At 50.0% G+C, this 21,655-nt stretch overlaps 1 protein-coding gene across 1 annotated transcript in view; it reads left to right on the top strand.

Moving 5' to 3' along the window:
* Window positions 1–342: 342 nt before the first annotated feature.
* IGDCC4 (immunoglobulin superfamily, DCC subclass, member 4) overlaps window positions 343–21,655 on the top strand; it is a gene marked incomplete at its 5' end in the record, with an annotated part of 62,688 nt that continues 41,375 nt past the window's right edge. Inside the window, 3 exons of the mRNA XM_009709232.1 lie at window positions 343–672; window positions 10,370–10,511; window positions 16,204–16,337. Of these exons, the coding sequence (XP_009707534.1) occupies window positions 343–672; window positions 10,370–10,511; window positions 16,204–16,337 (606 nt within the window). The remainder of the gene's footprint in view (window positions 673–10,369; window positions 10,512–16,203; window positions 16,338–21,655) is intronic.

Below are 21,655 nucleotides of genomic sequence, written 5' to 3'. Positions count from 1 at the left end.
CTGCATCTTCTGTGCTTGCTTTTGCTGTTGCCATCACTTCACCTTCTTCCAGTTCTTCTCTGCTTGAATCCAGCATGGAAAAAGCCAGTGTGGACAGAAGGGGTGGCTGCCGGGCGCAGTGTGCGGTGGCAGAAATGGTGCAGGTTGTGCAACCCTCGGGATGTGTGATGGAGAACGCAGTGCACAAGTGTCATGGGAGGTGCCGGTGACCTAACAGGGCTGAATTCCACCTGTTATCTCCAGCCACACTCGTAGAAAACCGTGCTTCCTTCGCTGTGTAAAACTGCAATGTGATTAACCAAGGAAAGCAACCCCCACTGCAATGCTGTCTTTTCTTTGCAGGGAGGCTGTTGGAAGGGGATTCTCTGGAGCTGAGCTGTAGTGCTGGTCCTGCAAAGGTGATACTGGAGCCAAACCAGGCCGTGGTTTTGGACTGTAACCTGGCCCCTGTTGAGCAGGTGATCAATATCACGTGGAAGAAGAATGGGTTTCCCTTAGTGGAGCAGGAACATCTGCACGTGCTTCCGAATGGATCGCTCTTCATCTCATCCCAGGCTGTGGCAAAGGACAGTAAATATCCTGAGAGGGCCGGCGCTGAGGGTAATTACTCCTGCGTGTCTCACAGCTCCCTGGGGGCTGTCACCAGTCAAACGGCCGCAGTCAGATTTTCAAGTAAGTGTTGGGGTTTTTTTGTCGATTTTCTTTTTTTTTTCTTTTTCCCCTTCCTGTTATTTATACAGATCATCTGCCTCCCAGAGAGTTTGAGATAAAGTGTCTATGAAGTGAAATTCTATTAATGATGTGTAGATAGGATTTGGGATAGTCCGCAAATAAGCAGTGATGTCTTTCTGTTACCCTACTGCTAACGTCCTGTGTAACTCTCCCAGGTAAGTGCCGTCAGCCATGAATTAAAAACAGGACCCTCCTCAGTCTCCAAAAGGACAGTGCCTGTTTTTGGAGAGAACTCGACACTTCGCAGCCCTGACTGCAGCACCCTCTGCCTGGGGAGGAGGCTGTGGGGGTCTGGCTATGACCAGGCTGTGACGGGCTCATTGCCCCAGTGACATAGATAAGAAGCACTGCTCGAAATCTGTGAGCACTGGCTGAAACGAAGGGGCTGGGTGATGGGGAAGTGGTTGGGAGAAAGCACCCATTGCCTTTCCTCTGCCTGAGTCACCTCGGGGTGGTGGGGTCAGGAATGCACCCACATTACTTGCGTGGGGACAGCTGGAAGGACTGGCTGTGTTTGGGATGGGGACGCTTGCATTGGTGTGCTGTGTGCTCCCAGCTCGATGGTGCTGAGCTCTTTAGCCCGTCCACACCCCAGAGGTGGCAGTGGGTGGCCCGTGACTCTGTCCACGTCAGGACCTGCCCTGAGTGAAGAGTGGGGATACAATGACAAAAAAAGTTAGTCGCTGTGAGACAGTCGGGTGGACGTGGGTGGTCACTTGAGGGACAAAAAGCACTGGAAACGAGCCAGGCTGTACTCAGGTGGTCCGAGTTCTCCTTTGTCCCTACTCTAAGTAGCTGACTTAGATCTTAACAGGCTTCTAGGGGCGCCTACTGCTCTCCCCATTTCAAACGTCTGGTGAATTTGACAGCTTTAGTGTGTCTAAATATGGCCTTATGAAAATGGTGAAGACTGTGAACATAGCTGGGAACTGGTGCACCAAGGGAGGCCTTGGGATCTTTCATCTTCTGTGAGGTCCTGGTGGACAGGATGTTGGACGTCTCCCCTTCTGATGGCTTTTGTTTGTGAAAGCTTAGCTCTGCCTTTAGGCGCAGTGAGTAGTGGAAGAGCAGGAGCTTAATCTTTGGCAAAGCAACTTATCTGATGAGAGCCCAGGCTGGTGACCGTAGTGCGCAGGAGTGTTGGAGCTCTGAGTGCCTGGTGGAGCCAACGGAGGTACCAGGTTCCCAGCGGGGACAGATGCACTGAATTTCAGTTCCCAAACATGCTCTTTTAAAGCACAGTGCTGCTGATTTCAGGTGTGGGAGGAAAGCAGGTAAGCCAAAACAGTTTTACAATGCTTCGGGGCCAGGGAGCGTGTCCCAGCATGGAAGGATGTGTCCAGCACCCTGCTTTTCGACTGCATTATGCAGTAGGAGAGAGCAGTGTGCTCAGGGCTTCTGGATAAGGAAATCTCTGTGTATCAGCATGGTCTGAAGTGCCTATAATGAGATCCTCCCCTCCCACAGAGACCAAACTAGACCATGGCATTGGACTTGTGCTCCCAGGCAGCCTTCTATCATCATCGCTTTCTGTGTCTGACAAATCTTGCCAGGACCCCATGGCTAAGTAGGACCCAGAGATCCTGGCCCCATGTCTCCCTCGCCTCTCCCTCGCCGGTTACTGGGCTGTTCTTGTCCTTGACTTTCTAATGGTGCCGTTGAGTGGTGTTGGCAGTATCAGAACTGCAAAAGGGGGACTTTGAGCTGAAATGGGCAGGCAGGGCAGGGTAACCTTTTCTGACACTTCTTTGCTAATCTGAAGGTTCCCCTCCTGCAGTCCTGGTTCTTCGTGCTGGGTGCAACGCAAATGAGGAGCTGATCGGATACTTTCCAGCCTGTCCTGCTGTGACGTAGTGTTCTGATCTCTTAAGTGCTTGGAAAAGCTCTTCTGTAAGGAACTGAGAGCAAGTTCAACTGGAGAGCTGCTGGGTCATAGCCCTGAGCAGAGAGGATGGCCGGCTGGGAATGTGCTCTAGGTCTCACGCGCTGGATTTGGCTGTGCACATCAGCTCTGCTGCCTCCAGGTCACCGCTGATCTCTTCTGGGTTCCCTGGTGAACAGTCAGTGTAGTTTGGGGAGGAGCATGGAGGGAACACGGGGAGTTTGATGCTGAGCAAGGGATGTTGAGACCAGGGCAGAGCCAAGCAGCTGTAGCTCCCTCAGGAGCTGGTGAATGCAGTAGGTGCCACTGGGTTTGCTCAGATGTTCCCGACAGGCAGAATTTACCCCATCTCAGCGTGGTGGAAATCTCTGAGCTCCAGGGGAAACTCCAGACAATGAAGAGCAGCGTGGAGGCTGGGACAGACGACCGTCTACGTGACGAAGAGTCTGTGGCTTCACTTGGTGTCGGGACTGTCTTATGAGGTGAATCTCTCTTTAGAATGAAAGAGATGAAAGAAAGGGCTCTTCAGGCTGGTTTTCGTTTCCATCTCTGAGAATGACACTCCAAGATCTGAACTGCTGAATCTTTGCTCAGCGTTCAAGAATAAAATCCCTTTGTATTCAGGAGAGGCTCCTGGAGCTATTTTAAACATGTGAGTGCCAGTAAGTGATTCCTTGACCTACCAAACAGGTGAGGTTAGAAAATAACATGAATACAGTAACACTTCTCCCCAGGACAGTGACTTATGTAAATGTTGATGAAGCACATCATGGGGGCCAGGGTGCCTTTGTGCTTGCTCAGAACTGTGGTAGGTGAAGATGCAGAGGGGATGTCCTAACACCCACGTTACACTGTGGTGTATTTAGCTTCTGGTACCCCAGGCAGGGCGGTCCGGGTTTGGCCGAGCACGTGTTTCGGTCTGTGAGCACTGTGCCGTAGAAACCAGCACTCCTGATGGCAGGTGAAGCTTCTGCCAGATCAGGGGAAAATCTTTGACCTTTGCAACATGTCCTTCTTTTCTGCTCAGAAAACATTTAGCGTGCAGCAGCCACGGATTGCTGGTCACCCATCCGTCCTGTTTTCTCCTTTCAGTGATTTGTAGTGCCAGATAAATAGCTGGTTCCAGTATTTCATTAAGTGAAGGGACCCCTGAGGGCTGTGAAGATGAAGTCGGGGATCTTGCACACAGATAGTGTCTGGGGCGGTGGGAGACCTGGAGTTGAAAAGGCATCTTTAATCCAGGAGGATTTATTTGGCTGCTCCTGCCCCAACCCCAGCCATCCTGAATTAAGATATATTCCTTTTTAAGGGTGACTTAGCGTGGAAGTTTGCACTGTGCCTCTTGCCCGGTGGCGGTGGTTTGTGCCTCTGTTGTGGAGCTGGGTTTATTGTTTGGTGTCTCATGAGTGAGAACAGTGGAGACATCTCAAACCCAGAAGACTGACTTAAACTGCCCTTCCCTCCCCCTGGATTTTTCCAGAGGAGCAGACATAGGTGACACGTCTCTCTGTCCCATTCTGGGTTTCTCCCAGAAACGGGGAATTTCAGGTGAATTCTCTCCTTGTGCGTACTCATATGTCTGCTTTTATTACCATCTGCACAGGCAAAGTGCTGCGTCTGAGGCACACACACGCACCTGACAGAACATACTCATTTCTGAATGGAGAGCGGCGAGGGAATTGGTTAATGAAATGCATCTCTCGCCTCGATTTGTTTTGTGGGTTGGGCAGAAGCACTTGCTCATTAGCATTCAGCTGGCGCAAATGAGGATTTTAAAGGCCTGCGTTTTTTTTTTTCCCCCTGCCGCTGAATACAGTAGTCTATCCAAAGCTGTTTACGTGTAGGTGGGAGTTATTCTTTGTGCTCATTGCCCTGGACACTGCTGATCAGTGCGGGGTAGTGGAAGAAAACCTATTCAGCAGGTGGGATATGTTATCCCTGGCATCAGCTTGTGCTTCTGACCCGCAGTGTGTTTCATTCCCTGGGCTGGGGATCCCACGCAGGGATGTGGGGCACTCTGTGTGCCACTGCATCTTGCAGTGACAAGTAGGAATGTTGGGTATTTGAAATATTTGAAATACCAAGTCGCCTCCTGTGGCTTTTCATACCTTGATTCATTTCTTTGTTCATTCATGACTAACTTGCCCTGTATGAGCACGGTACTTGGTGCCACCCGCATGCCGTGGCAGGACCGCCGAGGGCTCGGCCCGGTGCCCGTTGCGGTCGGTGCAAAAGCTGCTGCTGGGGGATTCGGACGAGTCCTCTGCCACCTCCCTGAAGGCAGATGCTGAACTCACCTCGTGGTGGTAGGGATAAACTCCACTCATCACCTCTGCCCGTGCCATGCCGAGTCCCCGTCAGCCTTGTTTGCCAGCGTGTGCTGGGGGTTTCATGTATTTACTGCCTTTCTCAGCACCGCTTCTGCGCTGTTAATGTTGTATGCCACGTTTCAACCTTGCGGGAGTCCACGTCTCCCGCCTGACAGCCCCAAGAGCAGCTCTGGCACCTCGGTGTGCAGGGGCTGCCGGCTCCCCACGGGAGGGAAGGGACGTGCCGGGCAGCGGCGAGCCCGGAGGCTGGAAGAGACCATTCGGAGCGGACACGCTGGAGGGATGGAGGTTGGACGATGTGTGCAGGCTGTGACGCTGTGATGATTTCCATCCTTCTCCTTCCAGCCCGACCCAGGTGTTCCAGCTTGTTCACATTTTGCTGGATAAACATGTGGCTCACTGCCCAGCGTTCACCAGCACCCTGCGTGCCACCAAGGGAGACCCGTGCCACAGCCCACCATCCACACCTCGGGGCAGCGGTGGCCGTGGCAAACGAGGAGGAGCGAGTCTGTGATGTGAACGTGCCTGTTAAGTGAACAGCTGCTCAGGCTGATGAATTAGGTTTATGGGTTTCTCCGAGCCCTGCTTGCTCCCACGTGGAAATACCAGGGGCGTTATTTTAGTTGTGGGAAGGTGTAGCTTTCTACCTGTTAATAACTACATTCGTGAAGATTTGTTAAAGCTGTTAATTTAGCTTAAACATTTTGTGCAAGGGAGGTTCTAGAAAAATTACAGTAATTGTGACTGTCAGATGAAGACGTTTGCTGTGCCTGGAGGGAATGGGCCTGCGCTGCGTGGCTGGCGGCAGCCAGCGCAGGAGAGGTTTGGTGTGTTACTGCACCGGGAGGGACCGGCCACGGCAGGAATCGGCGCAGACGGGCTCTCGGCATCCACTCACTGCAAGGAAAACGTCTCTTTGTGACGCATGGCGTGCCTGGGATTTGAGGAAAGGCAGACTGGGATTTACTCTTATTTTAAGGATTTATTTTCTGGATTTGATGCTATTTATCTTGTGGATTAGGTGCATAGGTGAGTGAAGGCCGGTGACTGCACACAGAGCCAGGCTGGGCAGGAAAACCTCCAGCAGATGAATACACGGGGTCTGGACCATCCACAGATGTGACTTTCAGATGCTGTTTTGAGTAGGTGAGGAACTGGCATCTGTGAAGGGACAGGAGCAAGCCCCATACGGATTAGCGGGGGTCGGGTCTGTGCCTGCCATATGGCCCTGCAGACCGAGCGCTGTTCTGACTCGGCCTCCACCGCGCTGTGAGGCCGTGGCAAATGGCTTCCATGACTTTCTGTGCCTGTTTCCCTCCCACCTCCCTGGCCTGTTCAGAGGTGAGCTGTCCAGAGCCGGCTCGTCTGGGCGATGTATATGATCTCAGCGGGGGCTGAAGTTGCCCCCATCTTAGAAATACCTACGAATAATTGTAAAAGATACAAAGGGGACGAGCGCACAGAGAGTCTGGGGGCAAAGCGCTGTGGGAGAGAGCAGCAAGCCTGTTTCAGAAGGCTGAATTCCTCGCATAGACTGCATTTTCTGCCTGGGGTGTAGTGTTGCTGGCTGGCAGTGTTTCCAAGCTCACGGCCTCCTGCACGGATCAGGCTGCTGGGAGAGGGGGAGGGTGCTGTGTTTCACCGTACTGCACCCCTGGGCTCAGGGCTAAAAGCCTTGGCACACACGGCTTGGCTCCAGCTGGGTTTAACGTGTCAGCGGGGAGGGAGCTGCGTGCTCCATTCCTGAAGGCGCAGAGCCTGGTGCTTTGGCATGTTACTGAGGGCAATTTGCTCTACTGTTCTTCACCATCTCACCTGCAGTGGGTCGTTTTTACTGAGCGCCTGTTAAGGTGTTCAGGGTAATCAGTGCAACAGGGCTGGGAGGGGTTTTGTGGCTCGGGATGGCTTTGCAAGCTAAACCCCTAGCTGAGGAGTTGAAAATAATGTTGAGTATGTATCTGTCGTCTTTGTTTCCCTTTTTCCCTCAAGCATCGTCTTTCCCTGCCTGCCTACGTGAAAACCTCTCCCTTTGCAGCACTTCTGCGATAGTCCCTTCCATCAAAACGTGTTTCTGGGAGAACAGCCCCTGCTAAGGATCCCTGTGGCCCTAGGGTGAGCAGTGTGTTGGAGCCTGCCTGGTGCTCGCTGTGAGCCACGTGCACATCTGTGCAGTGCATCAGGGTAGCAGGACCTGCTTTCCAGTCCTCCTCTTCCACGGCAGGCTCGCCTTGCTCTGATGGATTCTCTTCTTTCCTCCCGGGACCAGCTGTTTGCAGCACAGCTCTGAGGCTAGTTTGGGTCACTGGACATGTTCTGCCTCCTCCATTGGGATGAGAGAGGAGGAACACAAAGGATCACGACATGCTATGGTCTTGGCCCCAAGCTGATGCAGAGGATGCTTGTGGAGGAGCGATGAGCCTGGCCAGCAAGTCTGTCTCTGCCTGAGCCTTGCCAGTGCTGAGATCCGGGGTTCTTGTTCAGTCCTGCATCAAAGGAACCTTTTCACTGTTCTTATCTTGTTTTGGTGTTGCTTTTTGTGCACAAAAGATCCCTGTTCATGTTCCCTGTCCTCTCCTTCATGGGGGAGGCTGCAGGCTGCTTCTTTCAGAGCTTGCAGAGGTGATTTTTTTCAGCCTGTCCTCAGTGATCGCCACTATCCCTATCCCAATCCTGTAAAAGGAATACAACAGAGCAGCTCAGCATCTGAATCCCACCCCAAGAGCTGTCATGAGAAGGCACTAACAGACAAAACAGGGTTTGCTCTGCATTGCCAGGGTTGAACCTCCGGCACCCGCTGGGGTCTCAGCCTTTGCTGGCTCTGCCGGGGAGCTGTGACTCTGCTTGGGAAGCCTGGCTGTTCCTGCGTGCTGTTCGGAGAGAGAGAGACGCTGCGCTCCCTAATCCGGGTCACTGTTTCGTCACGCTCCTCCACATCCTAATGAGAAATCTGTCACGGGTGCATTTCTTGGCTCTTTGCTTTTGAAGAGCCGTTCTGGAGCCCAGCACAGCAGGCAGATGGGGCTGGATGGAGGTGAAGGGCAGGACTCGGTTCTCAGCAGGGAATTTCAAGCTTGCAGGCGCAGGTCTGGCAGGTGATGGGAAGGAATAGCCGGCAGCCCCTTGCTTTGGCACAGGTTATTGTCTGGGTAACCCCGGGGAGCCCAGGAGGCACTGTCACCTTTGGTACGCCTTTGCACTTCATGCCAAAATGTGCAGAGTTAAGCCTGGCTCGCTAAACAACCTGCGTCTCTTATCAAACTGTACAAAATATACATGCGGGCAGCCATGAGGGAGAGCAAAGAGAGCGGGGAGCTGCCGGCTGGGATTTACGGAGCCTTTTCACCGCTCTTGGTGACAATGACATTGCTGTTCCTGCACACCATGTGCTACTTAGGGTCTCTGGAGACTGGTCTAAAGCTGCTGTAAACTTTGGGAGCTCATCGTATCAGCTTAGAAGATGCCACTTAATAATGAACAGAGAGACCGGTGACCTGACATGACGCGGAGGAAACAGAGATGCCTACAGATTTCGTTTTTTAGAAGGATTCCTGCCTCCCATCGTGATTTTTCTGGGTACATGGCCCTTCAGAGCCTGCCAAAGTATTCTCATTTGCACTTGTAGGAGGAAAAGAGAATAACGGGAAAGAGCATTAAGGATATCTGCTGCCAGGAGGCGATTGTTTTGATGGTACCATCCTGAAAGTGCACTGGCATTTGATGGATTTTCTTTTAAACTCTTGGGTTCAGCAAGTTTTAAAAACATGAGCTTAAAAGATCTTGTAATCCGTAGAAATTACTCTGTGTTAAAGTGGTCTGCAGTGTGTATTTGCAAATACTAAAGCAATTGGCTGAATCAGGGCCTTACATATTAATGTCTTTCTCAAATTTTTCCAGGAAAACGTTTTTCATTGCCATTTGTATTGAATTGAAAAACTAGACTTGGCAGACAGCTGGTGGGAGAATTCAGTCTGTAGCTGCTGCGGAGAGCAATGAGTTGCTTTAAACATGTGATAGCTATTTGAATTAAAGAAAAATACTAATGACAGCTGAGAATACGCCAAGGTTAGAATGGGTCATGTAAAAGCATGTAATACTTTCTCAAGCTAACACTACAATAAAGCGTGTATGTGTGTGCATGTATGTTTGTGTGTGTGTGCGATGCAAAGAAAACTTTGGTTTCGGAGTCCTATGAAATCCCAGGCAATGATGGATGCTCTTGGGAAGCGGTGGTGGGACAAGCACGTAATTGTGTTGGAGGACCAGAAGGTCACTTGTAAGCCAAGCGCTGTGCTTAGCCCAGCCTGTTTTCTGGCTGAAATTTATGTTTATTGTGCCACGTTCAGGATTTCTGGCACTTGTGTTATAGCATTGCTGGACGAATTTGTACGGCAGGGTGGGTTTAACACCAAAGGTGGTTTCACAGAGAGTTATTGAAAGCAGAAGCCAGTTCTTCTGGTGGGGAAGAATACAAGCTTTCTGCCCTCGTCAAGGAACCTACATGCATATTCAAAACTTTACCGTGAGACTGAGATGCCTTTGGGTTATGCTGTTGGTAGGACAGATGCTGACAGCGCCAGGGGGAGGATTTCTGCTCCGCTGAAATCAGTGGGGTTTTACTGTGTGCATGGAAGGGGAGGAAGATGAGGCAGCTGTGCGGGAAGGGTGCGGTCCAAGAGTCACAAACGTTAGTGCTTTGTCTCCGGGGCAAGTTCAACCTCTCTAGTATAGAAAGAAGTGTATAGACAGGGGTGAGCCTTGGAGAGCACACAAGCATCCTGGCATGTATGAAATCCGTCCTCCTCCTCTTAGCAAGGTGGCTGTGTCTGTATCCCTTGGCTGCATCTCATCTGCTTGAGTAGGATGAAGCTGGTTTTTGCAGGCAAAGCTGTTCACTGTGGAGAAGGAGGATCGTAACCCTGATGGGCTCTTCCCCTAGTCTCCAGCATTGCCAGCCTGTGGGCAGTTGGTTTGTGTAAGTAACTTGACATCTGGCTTTGTTCTTCCCCTTGCCTTGTTTTAATTTTTTGAATGCTACAAGGCAAGGGGAAACTCTCGTCTTGGGGGACTGTGGCATTTCTCCTGTTCTTTTTCTCATTCTGTGTGTCCTTCCCAAATGGAGCAAGTGAACAGACAAGGAAGTAATTTAGGAAGGTAACTGCTGAAACCAGCTAATTGCCTGTCTTTTCTCTCACACTGTTGCCTTAAAGGAGAAAATGAGGCAAGAAGCAAATTTGCACATTGAAACCTTTCAGTTAGTGGTGTTAAGACTGCTGGGGGTCTGTAGGGCATGGGAAAGTGAGGAATTACGTTTCAGGCTAGCTTTAGGAAAGAAAAACCTTCCTCTTAACTCATATATCATAGCAGGTTTGCATTTCTCAGCAGAAACGCTAAGTTTTTAACTTTCCTTCTCCTCTTCTTTCCCCAGCATTATCACGCTTTTTCCAACAGCCGGAGTCGCAGACAGTGGAAGAAAATGGCATGGCCCGGTTTGAGTGTCGGATCGAAGGACTGCCTGCCCCTGTCATCACGTGGGAGAAGGACCATGAAGCTGTTCCTGCAGAACCCAGGTGATTCCCTGATTGCTTTCCTGGGTCAGCTTGAAAAAAAGCAAACCAAAACAGGACCGTTTAGGATGTGGAAGTCCTTCATAAAAAGGTAGAATGAAGAGAGAGAACGAAGACTGGGTTCGGACCTGATAATTAAGTGATGTAAGAGGAGGTGTTCAAGGGGGCCGTGCAAACAGGTCCATAAAACACCTAAATAAAATTAACGTTCCCCCAACATCCAACCAAAAAAAAAAAAGAAAAAAAGCACCGTTTTTTTATTACTGATCTGTTGTTCTGGAACCTTTGCCATGATGGACCAAGTGTTCACTCTATAGAAGATAGTTTCAAGGAAATTAAATTGACTAGAAATTGGCTGATAAACAAAGTAATTGAGACTCGAGCCTCAGTTCTCCAGTGGCCTGGAAGGTCTGCATGCACAATTTCCACCCAGTTTATATCAGCCATTTACTCCCCATCCAGATCATTGGAGAGAAACCAAGAAGAGTATGCAGAAGGGCGGACAGCAGCATAAAAGCGAATAGAGAACCTTCAAATTGTGCCGATTCTTACGGCACAGAACCTGCACCCTGCGAAGGGTGGTGTGTGTATGGACCAGGGCACAGCAGGCTGCGGGGGAACTCCATGATGTGGTTTTTCTTTCATTTTGGTTGTGAGACGTTTAGAGACAGTCGTTTGCTTCACTGTTTTCCCACACGGATTTGTTTCAGGGTTAATGATTATCCTAGAGCGCTGTGTGTGCTCAGTAACCTGGGAGGTCTTTCCGTTTGTTTTGTCCCCATGTTTAGAGATCATCTAGTAAAAGACCCTGAATTTTCTTTTTGGGGAAAAAAGATAAGAGTCCTGCAGCATGATACATTTTCCTCAGTGAAGGTCAGTTACAGGTATGAGAAGAGGATAAACCATTAATCGGCTGTTAGTTGGTCTGTAGATGTCCCTTCTGCAGGGGATCAGTGATTGCATTGTCCTTTAGTTCTTAAAAACTGATTTTCTGTTCTGTAGAAGAAGCGGTTTCCTTCCCAGGGAAGTTAAGCCAAGAGGCAGAAGGAGAGGAAGGAGAGGGGGCTGGGGTAAGGTTTAGGAATAATTTTGCAGCAATGACTGTTTCTGTAAGAATAACCACTTATATCCTTGAGCCTGAAGTGTGGTATCTAAAGGTTTATAGGAAGCTGTTGCTTTGTAATGAGAGGAAAATTAATTAATAAAGAAAGAAGGAAAAAACAAAAAAGAAGTGATTGCAGAGGGAAGTGTGCCATAGATAGGGCAATGGCTTTTTTATGAGACAGCTCGATGGATGTTGTGAAATTACTTGCTCGGAGATTGCTTTCAACACGGGCAGCCTGAAAATTGTTTTCCTTGTAAAAGCCGGACCATAATCTCCGGCTGCAGATCTTGCTTTTTTAAATCATGTTTTAGCTAATATGCTTTTTCAGAAGGATTTGCTTTTTTTGTTGTTGTCTAGTTGTTGTTGTTGGATTTAATATAACCGGCTTTCGAAGGAATTAAGTGAATTCCAGGAAACGTTGGCTGCCAACCAGAGCTCTCTGTTATCCTTACCGCATCATGCCTAAAGACCAGATCTCAGGGCAGCCTGGTTACTGTGGGCTCCCTCCTTGTGCACGCTTCTGATGAAGCTGTGAAAATGCGATCATTTGGATAGGTAGGCATCAGGATGATGATTTCATATTCCAGAATAGCATGGTTAGGTGTATGTACAAAATCAGGCCTTTGCTCTTGGGTGCAGGTTCTGGCATGGTGCCATCTCGAAGGTGCTGAAGGCTGAGCTTAAAAAATACTTAAGAGAACCCAAAGGGTAGAGAAGTGCTTATGGATGTTTTCAGAATGCCTTTCCTGCCCTGCTGAGGTTCAGGACAAAATCTAACTTTCATATGCGAGTAAGGCACAGAAGGATTTTGCAATTCTGGCTCTGAAATGCCTTTAAAAACCACGGTCTTAAATCTGCAGCAGCTGCTGAGAGGTGGCTTGCAGGATTTCTCTGGATTGCAGTTGCTTTGGGGTGTGCGCTACATCTCTTGGTGTAATCTCTTCTCTGTTTTAGGTGCTGGCTGGGTTTCACACCAGGCTCCAAATTGCCATTTATTTTCTCTAGAGCCAAGATGAGTACTTGCTAGGAACTGGAGGTCTTTGGAGGTCTGCACATAAACACATAACCCTGCAGATCACACGGTTCACAATCGCAGTAGCTTTTTCCACATTTTGGCTAAGTGAGGGTTTAATCTGTGTGGAGAGTTTACTTCTGTCAGGTGTCAGGAGTGCCTTAATGCGGCTGACGTTCACATACAGGGCTCTTGAGCTGCGAGCAAAATGGCTTGTAAACTTTGAGTCTGCGACAAAGCTGCAGGTTCCGAACTTGTCCTGAGGTCTGGTGCTTTACTCTGTATATCTTCAAAAGGCTGTGAGGAAGAGTGTGCCAGCAGTTTATTGGGGAGCAAGGAAAAAAAGGGAATTGGACTGTTAATGCTGGAATATCCCCCGCTATGCAGACAGCGTAGCGCACTGAGCTGTAGGGTTGCAGGGTTTGGACACGAAGGAGCGGTGCACGATTTCAGTTCTGGAGTGCTGCCTCGGTGCTCTCGTCGGGGTCTGCTCAGGGAGGAGCAGAGAGGGGAACAGCTCCGTGTTTGTGCCCAAAGCTTGCTGCCTTCTGTGGGCTGAGCGTACTGCCCTTTAACCAGCTACCTGCTGCGATTGGGGGGCTTCCCTTTCGCCCCCATTCAAGGCAGTCTCCTGTGAGATCTTGGCGCTGTAGCTGTCAACGGCAAAACTCTTGAGACTAACGAGGTTCCAGCATTTCTGTTTCTCCTAGGGCCTTTGTCTGTCTGTCCTTTGGTTTTTGTTTTCTGCTTTATCTGAAGGTGCACAGAGAAAAAGATCTGCCCTTTGTATGGAAGAAAAGCTAGTGCCAACTGTCTGCTCTGAATCATCAGGCAAACCGCGCTTCCTTACGGAGAGCCTGGGAAGGGAGCAAAACGCCCTTGGAGGCTGCCGGGAGGCTTCTAGTTCAGGGCTGCCGGGAGCCTGAAGAGCTGGAGGCTTTGTGAGCAGCTAGGAGAAATTGTGGACAGAGAAATCCTGCCTTTCTTCCCTCCTTGCTTCCCTGGGAGAGCAATGCTCACCTCTGCCATGTTTTCCCAACGGGACGTACTGCGTTAAGTAGATCTCTCTACTGCTGGCCTCACCGAAGGGACCATCTTGGGCTACGTGTTGATCAAGTCTCCCCACTCACTCCTCCTTGCCTCCAGCTCCTGCCCTCTTTAGAAACAGTGGCTTGTTTTCTGCCTTCAAGTGAAGCTGGACGTGTTGGATGAGTGTGACCATAGACACGGTCCTGAGCAACCTGGTCTGGCTGACCCTGCTCTGAGAGGGGAAAGACCACAGACAGTTTTCAGAGGTCCTTCCCAGCCTCAGTCAATCTGTGATACGTAATTGGAGTGTCTTTTTGTGGCTGGGAGATGCCTTGCCTAGTGTTTGAAATATGTTGATATTAATTACAGACTCAAATAGCAGATGCACGACAAAAATAAATATTATCGCAGTGGGAGGCTTTCCATCCACAGAGCTGAGAGGATGCAAATATTTGTCATCTTTCTCCTGAGTCCTGATGAGGCATCCTGATGAGGGCTTTCTCGGTACCACCTCCTCTGAGGTCTCTGGAGCTTGATCCTAGGAGAAGTGTCTTTGTAAGTAGCAGGAGCGTGGCTTTAAGGATGTGGGGCAGTTGCCCTTGTGTACGTGGGAAGCTTCAGCAGGTCTGTGTCTGCGAATCAGGCTGTAGGGTTGTGCCAGTAGAGACAGTACGGTCACTGGGAGAGCTCTGTTAGCTCTTCTGTTTCTTCATCAGCTGTGAAGAAGACAGGTAATGATGAGCTCAGATTGCAGCAGCTGAGGTCCAGGATAGATGCTAGACTCACCACAAGGATATTTGTCTCTGGAACAGGCTGCTTAGGGCAAGGGAGGCAATTTCCATTACTGGAGATTTAGGATAAATGTTTACAGGAGCAGGCGTACTGTTGGTGATCATGGCTTGAACACGAGATGAATGATTTCTTAAGGTCTTCCTGGTTCCATGGCCAGGAACTCATGGCTCATGGCACTCCAGCTGTCTCAGCACCTGGAGAACCACGGTTTTACTTGTCAGGTTTACTTACTGTGATCTTTGTGGATGGAAGGACTAGCGTTCGTGGTTGTAACTTGTCTTTGTGCTGTTCCTGTGGAATAGCTGCTATCCCTCCCCTTAACAATTGCCTTTGCATGTGTCCTCTTCATAATGAAGACTGATAACCTAGAGCTGCCTGTCAAAGCTCGGCAGCTCTGTTTAGAGAGGCTTGCAATTAAAAATGGATCTCATATATAATTAAAAAGGATCACGTAGGCTTTGCGCCTTGCATTCAAGAATAAAGAGGCTGCCATCTAGGAATCCAGGCAGAAAATGGAGATGCTGACAGCCAGCTCCTACTTTTATGCGAATTGCTAATCTTCTGCTTTGTTCAGTGTAATGCAGCAAGGATTGTGTTCATGTTGTGAGCCATGTAGCCATTTCACTCCATGGAAGTGTTGCCCAGTAGCAAGCCATGGCAAATGTGAGGGGGGGGGGGAACTGAATGCCCAGCTGTAAGTTTGTCAGCTTGTGAAAGCCAGAAACTCGTGGAAGAACAAAAGGAATCAACACAACCCGGGAATGGTGTAGCTTCAGGCGGCTGTGTCCCGGCTGCTTTGGGCCATGAAGGTACAGCTGTGTATCAGCTGGTCTCTTCATGTACTTGAGGTGCAGCAGGAAAAAGATGATGTTCAGGCTTATTTGCAATGTATTTTTCACTCTGGCTACCAAAGCTTTGAGAAAAGCAAGTGGTGAAACTGGCTGTAGCGTGTGCGAAGGCAGTTGTACACTTGGAGACCTCTACAAATCTGTATGTAGAATTGTGGGGTGTGTATGTAGCTGTTTTATACTATACAGTTGGTTTGTGTCAGCAAAGCCCTGTTGGCCTGGTCTCCCAAAAGCAGATCCTATGTTGTGAGGACTCCAGGATGACAGATAGGTCTCTACCTGCTGCTTTTTAATGCACCACCAGTTGGGTTGCTCAGAGGTTTCTTGGTCCCGTTCTGCTGTAGTTACAAGGACCTGCACTTGGTGATGATCATAGGGCTGAAGCACCTCTACTATGAGGACAGGCTGAGAGAGTTGGGGTTGTTCAGCCTGGAGAAGAGAAGGATCGGGGGAGACCTTAGAGCAGCCTCCCAGTACTTGAAGGGGCTGACAAGAAAGCTGGGGAGCGACTTTTTACAAGGGTGTGTCATGATGAGACAAAGGGCAATGGCTTTAAACTGGAAGAGGGAAGGTTTAGATTAGATGTTAGGAAGAAATTCTTCACCATGAGGGTGGTGAGGCAGTGGCAGAGGTTGCCCAGAGAAGCTGTGGATGCCCCATCCCTGGAAGTGTTCAAGGCCAGGTTGGATGGGGCTTGGAGCAACCTGGTCTGGTGGAAGGTGTCCCTGGCCATGGCAGGGGGGATGGAATGAGATGAGCTTTAAAGTCCCTTCCAGCCAATCCGTTCTGTGATTCTGTTGTACATCTGCAGGAGAAAAGTTAGGAATAAGAGGACTTTTTAGCTTTTTAGCTGATGAATAGCTCAGGTAAGGCATAGCCTGTCTCACACTCTTCCTTTTGGTCACTCAGGTTTATAACTCTTCCAAATGGTGTCCTCCAAATCGTGGATGTGCAAGAGAGCGATGCTGGGGCTTACCACTGCGTGGCAACCAACGCTGCTCGAAAACGCTACAGCAATGACGCAGTCCTCAGTGTTCTGAAAGGTAAGGTGCAGGCAGGAGCGCGTTGGGCTGGCCACGTCTCTGCCAGCTAGCCATTGTGTGTCGTGGCAAGCTGAGCTGGAATATCAGTGACGATCTCTCCTGCTGGTGTGGTTCTGCATATGGCAGGCTTTGGTTAAAACTTGCAGAGAAGGCATTTTATTAAAGACTTCTCTTTACTCTGATGGGGTGAGCAGGCTGGGTTGGGAGGTATTGCCACCTGGGAGTCACAGCTGGCTGCTCTGCCCAGCCACAGGAAGGACTAGGTAGCCAACAGTAATGATGGGGTTGTTTCTTTCTATGCCCAGGGATTTTCTTTTGCAGGTGGATTGTAACAGCAGTTGCATTTTAGCAGCCCTAGGCTCCTTTATGTTCTGGGGCTATTAGAAAGGGGTCAGGCAACCTGTCTGCCGCTTGGGGAAGTGCCACGTTGTTGTGATCTATCTCCAGTGGCCATGGACGGCAAGGCAAGCGACGGCTGGCACGGACAGAGGAAGATGCTTGCCCAGGCTAGCAAGAGAAGTGGTTGGAGGCTGGAGTAGTTGGCAGGGCTGGGTCTACCTCGGATTGCCTAGCAGAGTCCAGAGGAGGTTAAGCACAGTGACGTCCAGCTTGCATTTTGTGTCCGTTTTGCTGGCTCTTTGCTGAGCTGTTGGGTAGGCTCCAGAGATCTTTTAGTGGTATTTCGAAACTGCCTTAGCTGGGATTTCTTCTGGTGACACAGACCACTGGAGCAAGGCTTTGGGTGTGAGCTGTCCTTCACCTCCCGATCTGGGCCTCAGTCTCTGAGCACATTTTTCTTTGTAAACCAAGAGTGCGGTGGGCAAGTCTGGACATGGGAACGTAGCTGAGAGCGTATATGCAGTGGGGATCTGCAGACTCCAGCATCCTTCCCAGCACGCCCGGCTGCCTGTCCCGTGTTGTATAATCCCTGTCCTGCGAGTGGACAAACTCACCAGGGCTGGGAGTTTGGCTGAGCTGTCCCTTCTCTTGGGACAGTGCCCCCCTGCCACATCGGTCTCCTATTTGTGCTGACCCCAGTATATTTTGTAGGCAGCTTTAACCTTGAAAGCTCTGAAATCCTTCCCAGCCCCTTTTATCTTTGTTTACGATTGCGTCGCTTGGCATTCTGCTACCAGTGTATTTTCACAGAGATGGCTTTGCTGTTCATCCGTCAGCAGGGAGTGTAATTAACTGTGGAGCCTGAGAACACACCTCTGATCAATGGATTGTGTCGTGGAGGTAATCTGTGTGGAATCTGCAGAGAATTGGTGAGCAGTTGAATGCTCTGTATCTAATTGCCAGCCCCTGCCAGATCCTCTGTGTGCTTACTGAAGCACGGAGGCGAGGGGAGCGCTTGCTGTGGGCAGTTCCACGCTCCAGACCCAGCTCCCTTGTTGGGCCTGGTTTGCTATTGAGAAGTAATATTGATCAAGCGACAAAGGTGAATATGCTGTCCTTGGCATCATAAGTCGTTCTGCATAATTGTATCTTGTAACTCTGCAATGTTTAATCTGCTTTGCAAATGGAGGCAATGGAAGAGGTTAAATGGGAAGCGTTCCTTCTGGAGCACCAGCCGGCCTGAGCAGATTTCTGCCTGGAGTTCTCACCCAAATCTCGCTTCTGCAGCACCACACCACCCGCTGGCTGCAAAAACAAATATGCGAGGTTGAGTTTTTCACCAGATTGAGCTGCTAGTGATGAAAAACATGCCTGTTAAATCTCCGGGGTTTTTTATAATTGGGGAGAAGTATCTCTGAGACAGATGGGAAACTGCAGTGACCTGTGCAGGCTGCAAACTCCTCCGTGAGTGACTGGCATGGTATTGATCCTTTTTTGTTTCAGCGCTGCTTCACCATCAGAGGCACATTTTTGGATGCCTGGACAGGCTTGAGGAGTCTTTCCCTCCCTGTTCAGAAGCAGCTGATAGCAGTTGGAGTGAACTGGTCAGGCAGAAATCCTTTGCCAGTTGTAAAAAACCACAACCAAACTACGAATCTCACCACTTTTATGAGAGGCAAAAAAAAAAAAAAAAAAAAATGGGGGGGGGGGGGGGGGAACAGACAACCAAACAACAAAAGAACAATAGCCTGAAATAGAGCTATTTAGTGTTGCTTGAGTTGCTTATTTGGAAATTTCAGGGACCAAACTCCTATGTGTCTGCAGGCAGGAGCAACTAAACTGCTTCTTCCCTCCCTGCTCATGGCTACCGAGTCAGCTGTGCTCAGGTAAGATGGAAGTCTGGTTTTTAGGTCCTGCTGCGCTGCCAGGGCCCCTGGAAAAGGTTTGTGCAGTGGGACCTACGGTCTCTTTACTAACTATGCCTGCAGCGTTGGTGTCCAGCTGCGAGCGCTGGGCAGTGCCATGGGATGACGACCGAGGATGTGTGTTCACGATAGGTTTTGGGGCCATACTGGTTATAATGCAAACACTTTCACTTGCACTGAGTTGCCAGCCCTCAGGCCTGGGAACATCTCGTATTCATGCCTCTGCCCCTGCCAGACAGCGCTGGATTTGAACTGGCTGTGCATAGCAAAAGAATCCGTTTCCCTGTAGTTCTTCTGCCCAGTTGTTCTTTTCCTCCCCCCTCTCCCGATACGATGGCTGGGAATTGTTCCATCTCCCCTATTAAAGGCCTTTTCCCAGTAGAGGCAGCAATTAGCACGACCCCCTTCTGTCATATTTACATGGCCTAAAAATCCCAAAAGTGTTGTTTCCCTTGTCGGTGTGACTTCCCCGTGATGTGGGGAAGGCTGTATTGCGTGTCGGTGGCTAAACACAGGCTGGCCTTACACAGGCAGGGCAGAGGGCGGAGGTGCATGATGGTGCTGTAAGTGCTGCAGATGTTTCAGCTGTGCAGACTTCATGGTGCAAATTTCCAGACGTTCCCTGGGGAAGCGGCGTTTTGAGCTGGAAGGGAAGAGAGCAGACGGGAGAGCGGGATACAGTCACGGAGCCCTGAAACAGAGCCTGCTGTCGAAATAGGGATAACTTGGATTTTCCCCTTGGATCTCCACTGCTCCCCGGCGGACGGAGCGCCAAACACGTCTGGCAGCTCCGTCCCTTTGCCCCTCACCTGGACAGATGATGAATGAACACTGCAGCCCTGCTGTGCTCTCTGCCAAAAAGGGCATTAGGAGCTGGCTGTAGGATGCTTTTCCCAGGCGCTCCGTCTGTGCGTGCTGCCTTTGCTTGGGGTCTGTTCTTGGCAGGGCTGTGTCTTGTTTCTTGTAGCTCCTTTCTCTGGAAGCAGACTCTACTCTGAACTCATATATAAAGAATTAATTCCCCGTGTGCCCTGGTTGTGTTCCCAGGTGGTCCATGACATACACAGGGAAGTGTTGCTGTGCTTCATAAAGCGGCTGTGCAAGAAGAGTAACAGAAGGGCTTGGGGAACATGATGTTGTGTGGTCTCAGCAGCTCACTTTGCCTATCGCTTCACTTTTCCCCTCCGCGTCGTGCACATTTGCTCTTTGTGTGTTTTCTTGGGGATAGGCACTACCTCTTGCTATGTGTTTGCCCCACGACTGGTACGATGTGGCTTGCATCCCCAGTGCAGCACAAATAACTGTCAGATGCTGTGCTTCTGCTAGCACAGTACATTTTTTGCAAGGACTTCATCCATTCTGTTTTTAAAAAACACATGAAGTGTGACTCCCCCGTACTCCCATTGCGTTTTCCTCATTGAATGCATACTGGAATCTGTCTTTTTGATAGATAACCCAAATTTCACTTTCCTGCAGTTCATCCTATTATTTTTAGTTGCACAGTGTTGGGGGTCTTGAAAAAATTCTCCTTCCTCCTTGGTTTTTAATCCCTTTGAATATGTATAAGCAGTGTGGTGTCCCCTAAGTGACCTGAAGAAGGTTAAAAATCTTAGCAATTTTAGAATGTAATAGTTTCTACTGGGCTAGAAGTACCAGAGACTTAAAACAAGACCATTCATTTTGAGATCCTGACCCCACAGCTCCTGCCTATAGATTTCAGTGTTTGTATCTTCACATTTACGGGATGGTCACTGCAGGAGAGTCAACAAAGCGTGGTCCTGGGAGCCAGGACTCTCGAGTGGTTCTTTCCTCTCTGTTGCTGGGCCACAGAGGAGAATCGGTTCCTTAACACTTTATTTTCTGCCTCTGTAAACAGCGATAATGTAATAGCCTTGGACTTGCCCTCTTAGAAGTGATGGGCCAGTCTGGAGAGTGATTATGGGCATTCGGTGCTGGAGGTCTGTGCTCAGGTGAGCTGGGCATCGAGGTGCACTGGCAGAGGAAGATGCAGATTTGTACCTGATTGTGGGTGTGGGGTTTTTCATCCTTGTGACCTCTGCAGCCTGTTCCTGATCTGTGTGTGCAGGGTAGCCATGATTGCTGGGCCATGTATATAGGTAAAACCTTTGCTTCAGACCAGGCTGGCAAGAATCCAAATGTGCAACAGCCTTCCCCCAACACTGACAAAGCATCTGCGCGGTGATGTTTGTGCGGTGGTCTCACGGGCGTGCTCCACGTGATCCTCTGCCTGTGCTGCGAGTGATGCAGGAATGGGGAGACCAGCTCAGGACGATGGGTGTAGGTACAGCAGAGCCAAGGTCTGGGCTGAGCATGCACTGAAGAGTCTTCCAGCAGATGAGCACGTCCCCTGTGAGCAGGGATTTAGTACCGTGTTACTAGAGATGACACTGCAAGATTGCCGTTGGCAGAATGTCATTTACGTTGACAGTTGTAGCAGCTTGCTGCAGCAGTGTCCCAGGAAATGTATTTTTCAGCCAAATATTTGTATGAAATATGATAACAGGGACAGAGCTTGGAGGCAGCTGAAACACCTTCATGTTTTTTGTTCTTTTGGTGTTTGTATTGCAGTGGTTTGCAGGTACCAAGGGAGAGCCTGGCTGTGGGTGCTGGGACCTGAGTGGTTCCCGCTCCACGGGGCTATAGGAGAGTACAGCTATTGAACGGGGAGAGCTTTGGGGATGGAGGGGAAGGCGGTGATGAAGTGAGCAGCACTCGCAGTTGGCCACCAGCTCGCGGAAACAGACGTGCTGTTACCACAAGTGGATTTTCAGTCCCTGCATGTGCGAATGACGTGCTGGATGCTGGGCTGGCGCTCAACCTGAGCCCTGACCACACGTGTTGTCCTCTCCTCGCAGCTTTGAACACGGGTACCGTGCAATCTAGGGACAGGCAAATTCGGATTTGGGTCAGTGCTGCTCTGGTCTGACTTCCCTGCCCGCAACCGGGCGTTGATCCCATTGTGTGTGCTGCCATTGATAGAGAAGGGCAGCGTTAACCAGAGCGAGGTGATGGTCCCACCAGTTCAAGTGTGGT

Source organism: Cariama cristata, unplaced genomic scaffold (assembly GCF_000690535.1).
Source record: "Cariama cristata isolate BGI_N322 unplaced genomic scaffold, ASM69053v1 scaffold16190, whole genome shotgun sequence".
Taxonomy (NCBI): Eukaryota; Metazoa; Chordata; class Aves; order Cariamiformes; family Cariamidae; genus Cariama; species Cariama cristata.
The sequence above is the reverse complement of the archived record's forward strand: the minus strand, read 5'-3'. Positions and strand labels throughout refer to the sequence as shown.